Source organism: Piliocolobus tephrosceles, chromosome 16 (assembly GCF_002776525.5).
Source record: "Piliocolobus tephrosceles isolate RC106 chromosome 16, ASM277652v3, whole genome shotgun sequence".
Lineage (NCBI taxonomy): Eukaryota > Metazoa > Chordata > Mammalia > Primates > Cercopithecidae > Piliocolobus > Piliocolobus tephrosceles.
The window spans coordinates 75,265,386-75,275,500 of NC_045449.1; the positions used below are offsets into that span (position 1 = coordinate 75,265,386).

General features: G+C 63.4%; 1 protein-coding gene and 1 pseudogene across 2 annotated transcripts in view; both read left to right on the top strand.

The window, feature by feature from the left end:
- The window catches only part of BAHCC1 (BAH domain and coiled-coil containing 1), a 64,911-nt gene extending 56,598 nt beyond the window's left edge, over positions 1-8,313 (top strand). The window contains 11 exon segments of the mRNA XM_023211573.1: positions 176-477; positions 635-739; positions 829-985; positions 1,070-1,184; positions 1,269-1,344; positions 1,511-1,619; positions 2,260-2,379; positions 2,512-2,688; positions 2,849-4,026; positions 4,716-4,952; positions 5,567-8,313. Coding sequence (XP_023067341.1) covers positions 176-477; positions 635-739; positions 829-985; positions 1,070-1,184; positions 1,269-1,344; positions 1,511-1,619; positions 2,260-2,379; positions 2,512-2,688; positions 2,849-4,026; positions 4,716-4,952; positions 5,567-5,773 — 2,783 coding nt within the window. The 3' untranslated portion in view covers positions 5,774-8,313.
- On the top strand, positions 6,519-8,313 carry LOC111542310 (annotated as a pseudogene). The gene has a single exon (XR_002731508.1). The product of XR_002731508.1 is annotated as an uncharacterized LOC111542310 (transcript).
- Positions 8,314-10,115: the final 1,802 nt, after the last annotated feature.

Here is a 10,115-nt window from a genome sequence, read left to right on the forward strand (position 1 = left end):
CAGGAGGGAGGGCAGGGGTTGCTAGGTAACCAGGAGGGAGGGCAGGGGTTGCTAGGTAACCAGGAGGGAGGGCAAGGGTTGCTAGGTAACCAGAAGAGAGGACAGGTACAGTCAGCCCAACCAGCCAGGTCTCCAGGATGGGGATCCCTGCGACGGCCTTCCCTCCCTCCCCCAGGGGCCTGTCGCCTGTCCAGCCCTGAAAGTGAGGTCAAGATCAAGAGGCGGCCAGTGAAGGCCAAGGTGGGCACCACCCTGGAGCGGGCCTCAGGGCAGAGGCCCCCAGGTGCACTGGGCAAGAAGAAAGCCAAGGGCAAGGCCAAGGGTGGCCTGCGGGCAGAGCCAGGGGCCACCCCCAGCAGGGACACCCTCTTCAGCCCCTCCCGGGCCTTCACCTGCCATGAGGAGGGCAGCCAGCTGGCCAGCGAGCGCCTCAAGAGGGCCACGCGCAAGGGCACGGTGCTGCAGCCAGTGCTGCGGGTGAGGCTGGGCTCTGGGGTGCTGGGCCAAGAGGGTGGGTGCCTATGAAGAAAGGCCTTCCCCGCCCTCCCCTACATGCCGGCCCCTGAGCCCTGGGTCAGCCCCAGGCTGTCCCACCACCCTCGGCTCAGCGCCTTCTCTGCCTGCCCATGCACAGCGGAAGAACGGGGCCCTGTCCATCACACTGGCTGCACGCAATGCCAAGGCCATCCTGGGGAAGGGCCGGAAGCTGAGCAAGGTGAAGCGCAAGGCCGGCAAGCAGGTAGCAGCCCCCCCAACCCTGGGAGCCCACTGTGCACTCACCTGCACCCTGCCTGCGCCCCACCCAAGCCTGACCCCTCTGGCCCCCAGGGCAAGGGCCGGGCTGTGAGCCGCCTGCTGGAAAGCTTCGCTGTGGAGGACGACTTTGAGTTTGACGACAACAGCAGCTTCTCAGAAGAGGAGGAGGACGAGGAGGAAGAGGAAGAGGACAGCGGCCCCCTGAGTGCAGAGCAGAGTGCTGCCCTGGGTGAGCAGGGCCAGGAAAGGCGCCAGCCACCTGGGGAGGGACAGTGGGTAGGCCATGCTGACTGCTGACACCCTGTGCCCACAGCGCGCTCATGTGCCATCCACAAGGAGGACCTGCGGGACGGGCTGCCCGTGCTTATCCCCAAGGAAGACAGCCTGCTGTACGCGGGCAGCGTCAGGACCCTGCAGCCACCCGACATGTAAGGCCTGGGCACGGTGGGGCAGGGCAGGGGCCTGGAGGGCAACCGAGACCCATGACGCCTCACACTCCCCAATGCCCCCAGCTATAGCATCGTCATCGAGGGCGAGCGGGGCAACCGGCAGAGGATCTACTCACTGGAGCAGCTGCTGCAGGAAGCGGTGAGGACCGGGCTCGCCTGCCCTGGGGAGGGGCCTGACTGACTCGCCCCAGGACAAAGGAGGGCCTTGGCCTGGGCAGCAGCCACTCCCGGGCCCAGGGACCAGGCTCTCAGGCAACCCTGGGCTGGACCCCACCTGCTCACAGCCGCCACCCGCGTTCCTGCAGGTTCTTGACGTGCGGCCGCAATCCAGCCGGTACCTCCCGCCCGGCACGCGGGTCTGCGCCTACTGGAGCCAGAAGTCTCGATGTCTGTACCCAGGCAACGTGGTCCGGGGTAAGCTATACCCAAGGCAGGAGCTGGGGCAGGCCCTTTTGAGACCCACAGGCTCATGTCTGGCCCCAACAGCCTGACTTCCGAGGCTGGCGAGGGCAGAACCAGCTCTCTGCTTAGACAGAGTATGACAATAAAATGAGCTCCCAGGCACCGTGAAAAAGCACAGGGTGTGTGGGGAGGGAAGGAGGGGGTTTCGGCCTCCAGCCAAGCAGAGAGGGCCCAGCAGGAAGGGACCCAGAGCACTGCTGCTGGGGGTCACAGAGTACATCAGGGGGGCACCAGCTCCCCTGGGCAAAACCTGCTGACTACAGGCAGGGCATGTAGGTCCCTAGGGTGAAAGGCACAAAGATCCCATAGGCAAGTGGCCAGGCAGGTGGGAGGTGGGCACGTGGGCATCAGCACGTGTGGGGGGGTCAGGTTCCGGTCGGGGTGGGGTGACGGTGGCATCGCATGGGAGGCACTGCAGGAGTTGGAGAGGGGGCCCCGGCTCCTGGGCTGCAGGGTGGCTCCACCCTCCGTGCGGTCAAGGAGGACCCTGGAGCCCGCCCCTCACCCTCCCGACCGGCCTCGGCAGCCCCGCCGCCTTGTTTCGGGCACCTGCTGGGGGTTCCAGCCACAAGCTCAGGTGTGCCGTCCACAGGGGCCTCCGGTGACGAAGATGAGGACCTGGACTCGGTAGTGGTGGAATTTGACGATGGGGACACCGGCCACATCGCTGTCTCCAACGTCAGGTTGCTGCCGCCTGACTTCAAGATCCAGTGTGAGCCCGGGACCTGTGTGGGGCAGGGCCCTGCCTGGGCTCCACTGTGTCCAGACAGGCTCCCAAGGAAGGGTTGGGATGGCAGTACCCCACAGCCCTGGCACTTAAGCCCTTGGCCCATGCTCTCCATAGGCACAGAGCCCTCTCCAGCCCTGCTAGTGTCTAGCAGCTGCCGGAGGACCAAGAAGGCGTCCAGCGAGGCCCCCCCGCCCAGTGAAGCCACCACCCCCAGCCTGTCCCCCAAAGCACAGGATGGCCCCGAAGCTTTGAAGACACCCGGGAAGAAATCTATTAGCAAAGACAAAGCTGGTATTTTGCTGGACTTCCCAGAACCCGGGGTGGGGGGGAGGCATCCTCTGGGGGCTGGGGGAACGAGGAACCCATGGGGCAGGCAGGGTCCAGGGAGGGGCAGGTGGAGGCAGTTTCATGGGCCCAGCTGGGGCTGACTCCGCTGGGCTTTTGCCCTCAGGTAAAGCCGAGCTCCTAACCTCAGGTGCCAAATCCCCCACGGGGGCCTCCGACCACTTCCTGGGCCGCCGTGGCAGCCCCTTGCTGAGCTGGTCCGCAGTGGCGCAGACCAAGCGGAAGGCAGTGGCAGCGGCCAGCAAAGGGCCGGGGGTGCTGCAGAACCTCTTCCAGCTCAACGGCAGCAGCAAGAAGCTGCGGGCCCGCGAGGCCCTGTTCCCCGTGCACAGCATGGCCACGCCCGTGTTCGGCAACGGCTTCCGCGCTGACTCCTTCAGCAGCCTGGCCAGCTCCTACGCGCCCTTCGTCGGGGGGACTGGGCCGGGCCTTCCCGGGGGAGCCCACAAGCTGCTTCGGGCCAAGAAGGCCGAGAGGGTGGAGGCCGAGAAGGGTGGGCGGCGGCGGGTGGGCAGCGAGTTCCTGGTCAAGCTGGACCACGAGGGTGTGACCTCCCCTAAGAACAAAACATGCAGGGCGCTGCTTATGGGGGACAAGGACTTCGGCCCCAAGCTCGGGCGGCCCCTGCCCAGCCCCAGCTATGCGCACCCCGCCCTTGTGGGCAAGGACAAGAAGGGGCGGGCACCCATTCCCCCGCTGTCCATGGGGCTGGCACTGCGCAAGTATGCGGGCCAGGCAGAGTTCCCACTGCCCTACGACAGCGACTGTCACAGCTCCTTCTCGGACGAGGACGAGGAAGGGCCGGGGCTGGCGGCCGGTGTGCCCTCCCGCTTCCTCGCCCGCCTGTCCGTGTCCTCCTCCTCCTCCGGCTCGTCCACCTCCTCCTCCTCAGGCTCTATGTCCACCTCCAGCCTCTGCTCCTCTGACAACGAGGACTCGTCCTACAGCTCAGACGATGAGGACCCAGCCCTGCTGCTGCAGACCTGCCTCACCCACCCCGTGCCCACCCTCCTGGCCCAGCCCGAGGCCCTGCGCTCCAAGGGCGGCGGCCCTCACGCGCATGCCCAGCGCTGCTTCCTGTCCAGGGCCACGGTGGCTGGCAGCGGTGCGGGCTCAGGCCCCAGCAGCGGCAAACCCAAGCTCAAGCGCAAAGAGGCCCTGAGCTTCTCCAAAGCCAAAGAGCTCTCGCGGAGGCCGCGGCTGCCCTCCGTGGAAAACCGGCCAAAGATCTCAGCCTTCCTGCCCGCCCGGCAGCTCTGGAAGTGGTCGGGGAACCCCACACAGGTAGGTCTCCGGTGGGTGGCAGGAGTTCCGTGTTCCCAAGGAAACCAGGGCGGGCTCACACGCCCCCGCTGCCCTTCCTCTCCTTTTTGCATCTTCCTACTTGATTGCAAGTTAAAAAATGTGGAAAACTCAAGGGAAGAACAAAAACCCGTCCATGACCCAGTGAGGCAGACAGCTACTTCCGCTGGCCCTCGCCAGAGCGCACGGCCTGCGTGACAGTGGAAACGACTTCATGTCGGCGCCGGGCCCGAGCTGCACTCCACATGTGATGGCCTCACTTTTCCACGTCAATAGTGGCACGGCCAGCTGGAGAGCTGTGGATCCCCGAGCTCAGATGCCAGCGTCTGTCCTCGCCAGGGCACTGCTCGGGGATGCACAGGGCCACTCATGGGTCTTTTACCCTCGTAAATAGCACTGTGGTGAACGTCTCGTCCACACGTCCCTGCCCCAGATGCAGTGTCCAGACGTCATGACTCCATGTGCAGGCTCAGTGGAGGCGCGGCCCCTGCTCTGGATCCATGGCTGCCATCAGCCGCAGTGCTGCCGCTTCCCGTCCTCGCGGCGCCCTGCGCACACACACTCTCACAGTCAGACTGACACACCCACACCACGCCCTCCAGGCCTCCTGGCCGCCGCCTGTCCCCCCCGCCCCCGGCCTCTCAGAGCCACCCTGCCCATGTCCCCCATAGCGGCGTGGCATGAAGGGGAAGGCCCGGAAGCTGTTCTACAAGGCCATCGTGCGGGGCGAGGAGACTGTGCGTGTCGGGGACTGCGCCGTCTTCCTGTCAGCTGGCCGGCCCAACCTCCCCTACATCGGCCGCATCGAGAGCATGTGGGAGTCCTGGGGCAGCAACATGGTGGTCAAGGTCAAGTGGTTCTACCACCCCGAGGAGACCAAGCTGGGCAAGAGGCAGTGCGACGGCAAGGTGAGGCCCAGGCAGGTGCGGCCCAGCCCCGCTCGGGGCCCCGGGGAGCGGGCACGACAGCAGCCAGCGCTGTGCTCCAACACAGGGCACCTGGCCCCACCACACATCTCCCGCTCAGCAGGTGCCATGGCCCTGCGGGGAGCTACACAGCCTGTAGCCATGCCCTAGAGCAGGGCCCCCAGGTCCCTCCCCACAGTCGGGGGCTGTGGCCCACGGCAGTGCTCAGCATCCGGCAGGCCCAGTTTGCAGTGCTCAGCATCCGGCAGGCCCATCCGGCAGGCCCAGTTTGCCACTCCTGGGATGTGTGGCAGCCCCCACCCCGTGGGTCCTCCCTGCCTGTGATGCCAGCCCAGGACAGAAATTGCCCTCAGCACGCCCTCTGCTCCTCCCTGATCAGAAGCCGTTTTCCAGACCATGTGACGTGTCCATCTTCCAGGGAAATTAGTATTTCTCTGACTCCGACAGTCCCCAGAGGGGCCCCGGCAGGCTCCTCGGCCTCTGGACTGGTTGCCATCTTCCGGTCACACAGAGGCCCATCCGATGACCCTTACAGAGCATGGGTGGGCAGCGGGTCTCCTGGCCGGCTGCTGACGCCCCGCGCACCTTGCCTGCAGAACGCACTGTACCAGTCCTGCCATGAGGATGAGAACGATGTGCAGACCATCTCCCACAAGTGCCAGGTTGTGGCGCGCGAGCAGTACGAGCAGATGGCCCGGAGCCGCAAGTGCCAGGACCGGCAGGACCTCTACTACCTGGCGGGCACCTACGACCCCACCACCGGGCGCCTGGTGACAGCCGATGGCGTGCCCATCCTATGCTGAGCCGCCCACCGCAGATGCCTCCCACCTGTGCCAGGGACCCTGTGTGCGGAGCCTGGCATCAGCCAAGCCGCCGGGCAGGAGGCAGCCCCAGCCTCCCAGGGGCGAGTCTGAGCAAATATGCAAAAGCCCACAGGGCAAGACCAGGCTTTCTCACGGTTTTCCCTGGAAAGAGCGTTCCAGGTGTCGGAACCCAGTCCCTTCCCATCCGCTGCGGAGGGTCGGGCTGTGGCCCTGATGGGTCCCTGGCCCGCCCCGCCCACAGCACCCTCCGTTCCCCGCACTGGCAGTTCACGGGAGATTCGAATCCAAGCCATATTCCCTAGTACCTCCGACTGTCTCCCACCAGGGAAAGCAGAAATCAGGTGTGTTGTCTATTTATTTCTCTATGTAAATATTGTATTTCTGCGGGGAAGTTTTATGGAAAAAGGTGGAAAAGGGTTTTTCCCCATCCGCGTGACAAGGTGTGTGTGAGTGCGCCTGTGTGTGTGTGCGTGTGTGTGGCGAGTTTTGTCCTGGGGTTTCCTTTGGAAATGCACTGTTCTCAGCCCAGCTGGGTTCCAATGGGGGCACCTGGGACGACAGAGGCAGCTCGGGGCAGGGGGCAGAGGCCACGGGAGGGTCAGGTGGGACCCTTGGTGGCACCCTCCAATCTCTTGGGGGGACAGCCGTGTAAGATGAAAGTCAGTCGAGTTTATTTGCTTTCAGTGTGTCTCCTAGAAAAGAAGTGTTAGAGCAGGGGGTGGTGATGAGGGGCCTGTAGGGAAAGAAGAATTCAAGAGGCAAAGTCCCGACCAGGGAGTGTGACAGCAGCTGTGTGCATCTCACCTCTGTTCAAAACAAGACAAAGACGAACAAATGTTTTAAAGTATTGACAAGAAAAAGCGATGTTCGGATCGTATTTCCTGAATCATTCTCCAACTTATATCTGATTTCTGTTTCTGGGGCCAGTTGGTCTGAGGCCAAGGAGTCTGGCCTCCACCCAGAGCAGGGAGGGCTGGCCCCTCGCCCCCCTCACCCTCGCCGCCCTGGCACACTCAGGAAGCAAGGCCCAGCTCTGAGCCCTCCTCACCCGTGGGGTCTTAACTTTCCTGAAAGTAGCAGGTGCCACGTGAAGGGGCAGCTTGGCCAGGATCCTGAACTGGGCAGGGCTCTGGGCCTACGAGGGCAGGTTCACAGTCCAGCCAGATTGTCTCCTCACCCCCGAGCAGAGTGCATGCAAAAGACACCCCTTTTCCCACCCACCTTATCGATGCCCCCAAACCCCTGGCCTGCTGGGTAGATGGTGGTGAGGCCAGGCCAGCAGTGCTGTGGCCAAGGGAGAAGAAAATAAAATGCAGACTCTGCCCCACGGCCCACCCCAAGCAGGGGAGGACCCCTTCCTGGGCCCCCTTTTCCACCAGCCAAATCTGCCTGGCCCTCAGACCCCCCTGCCTGCCCCAGCGCCTTTAGAGGTTTTTGGTCTTTTCAGTGCCGCTCGGTGGGGCAGATGGCCTGATGGGCGTGCTCGGGGCGTAGAATAAGGGTCCCTCTGACCACCCGAACCCACATCCTGGCCCCAGGGGCAAGGAGCAGCCCTCGGGGGCTCTACCCCAGCATCCCAGGAGAATTCACACCCCTCCCGTTCTCCCACAGCCCAGGATACATAGGGCTGCCTGGACCTGAGCCCAACAGCCTTCAGCTGCAGAAATGCATGGGGGACCACGTACTCCCCGTGTCCTCCCACACCAAGATTCCCCTGGCCCCCACAGGAGCTTCAGGAAAGCCCCCCCAAGTTAGCCGCTGCTCTAGGACAAGCTCTGTGTCACCCACACACCACAGGCCTCGGAAGCCGGGGTGCTGGTGGGTGCCCTGCGCTCCAATCCCAGGTCCCCTCGGCCCCCCTATTTTTCTTGGGCCCACTGGGGCCTGTTTCTCACCTGCTGGGCGGACCCCCTGAAGGGCCATTCCCGGAGGCTCCCCAGGAAGCTCAAGGCTGGGGGCTTACGTTGTGGTCAGGGGTCCCTGCCCCCAGCCCCCCACTCCCACCCCCGAGCCTAGGCTTTGTCTCACATGAGTGCAATATTTCATTCCCGGTGGTCGTCTGGGGAGGTGGTTGTACGAGGTCCTGCTCCAGGCTCGGGGATCAGAACAATGTCAAGTGAAGACACACGCTGGGGGCACGCCGAGCCACTGGAGTTCAGGGAAGGCCGAGGAGGGCGCGGCCACGGAGGTCGGATCCTCTGCTCGGCCGCCTCGTCCTCGACCCGCTTCTGCTGGGTTCCGCTTTGTCCCTTGTTTTTTTTCTTTTTTTCCTTTCTGTGTGCGTGCGATTGGTGTGGCCCCTCCCCTCTCGCCGTGCTTAACGTGACGAAAGCACGATTCCTGTAAATGTGTAAACTAAGGGGATGGTTGGATTTTTTTTTCAATGTAAACACTAAAAACAAAATGGACAAAAAAACACACAAAGGTTTTATGAACAGCAGACTATGTAAAGGCATTTTAGTATCAAATTTTTTATTGATAACTTGCTTAAGAATAAATATATGGACTATTGTACAGGTTTTCGGGGGTCCAGGGTCCTGTGTCCCACGGTACTCCTGGGGGGGCCAGGGCTCCAGGGGCTCAGCAGAAGCCTCGTTCCCAGAGCTGGGGCTTCTGGACCAGGCCTCCCCACTGCCCCCTGTGTAGCCCCTCAGGGCACTGAGCCTCAGGCCAGGAAAGGGTCATGTGACTGGAATGGCTTAGGGTGGTTTTAGGGGTGGGGTCCCTCCAGGAGGAGGGCCCCTTTACTGGTTGCTCTCACAGACCCCTGGTCAGTCCCTGTCCAGCCTGAACCAAAGTCTGGGGCCAGAGTAGGTTCCGCTGGAGAGGACGAGGGGCAAGAGCAGTCTCCGAACCGCCACGCTGGGCAGGGCCTCCGATGTGACTGGCCACCCTGCGAGGACCGGCCCACGGCCCGGGTGTGGGAACATAGATCAGTGCACCCCCAGCTGGAGGGAGCCTTGTTGATGAGGCTGTAGACCCAGAGGAAGCTGGATGCTTGCAGGGGGTGGGGGCCCCTCCTTGTTCCCCCTCTGCCGCCAGGATCTCGGGAAGCTGCGTGAGGTCGGTGTGCATCTGTCCCAGTGGGCCCCGAGTGCCTGGTCACAGCTGTGTCCACGGCCAGGAAACACGGCCCTTGGAGGATGGAGTCCCTGAGTCAGGAGCGCCTCCCTGGGCCAGTGAGTGCAGAGGGAGGTGTTCAGGGACCGACTGTGCCTCGGGCTGCCGCGAGGGCAGGGAGCAGATGAGGACCTTGGCCGGGCCCTGGGGAAGGAGGGCCTGCTGGACCAGGTTTCCGGGTCAGGGGTCCTCTGTGGTAAGAAAGGAAAGATGGGTGAGACCAGACACTCCCTGTGGGCTCAGGGGACCCTGACTTCAGTCATCTCAATGACTTTTTTGGGGCAGAAGCCAGCCCGGAACAGGGAGAAAGGCCTGCAGCTGTTGCCCCGGCTCCTGGAGCCCTGAGCCAGGACTTGCTGCCACCTCCTGCCCACCCCAGGAGCTTGCCTGATGGAGCAGGTCGCACAGAGAGGCCACACACAGGCAGCCAACAGGGACTCTGGGGCAAGAGAGCCGGGTGAGGCCCAGGCCAGAGAGGTGACACCTGCCTGCGAAGCCCACAGGAAACCTGCCAGCAGGTCTTGGGTTCAAATCCTCCATTCAGCCAGCACTGCCTGGTGCTAGCAGTGTACCAAGCAGTGAGCCACGGTGGGAGTGAGTGGCCCACGGCCCCACCTTCATGACAGGCAGATGAGAGAGAGAGAACAGTGGGTCCCAGCAGCTATACCTGGGGCTACACAGCCGAGATAACCTCGCCCATGGAACCCTAGGGTCGGCCACCCCCATCTCAGCCAAAAGTGTGGTATCAGGGCTGAGCCAGGCCTGGTGGGGCGGCACTGCAGCGCCCTGCCCCCCTGCTGCATGTGGCAGCAGGGCCAGCGGGGACATCGCACCTGGCAAAGCAGATAACTGTCTCTGGGGCAGTCCAAGTGGGCTCCCTGGAAGAAGTAATACCTGGGCTGTCTTGGAAGAGCCCAGGGCAGGGCAGAGAGTAGGCAAGGAACAGCTGGGGTGGCCAGCAGGTGGTCAATAGGGGCGGGGGGAGGTAGGGGACTGATGCTAGAGCTAGAGGGTGGCAGAGCCCAAATCTCAAGCCTCTGAGAACAGCATGGAGCCTGTGTTCTCTGCCAAAGGGTGCTCCAAGAGCTCTAAGCAGAGTCTGCAGTCAAATTGAGGCACGCATTCTGCAGCCTGGGAGTCAGGGTTGGAGGTCCCAGGCCAGCCAGGCACCTGGGGGTCAGGGTTGGAGGTCCCAGGCCAG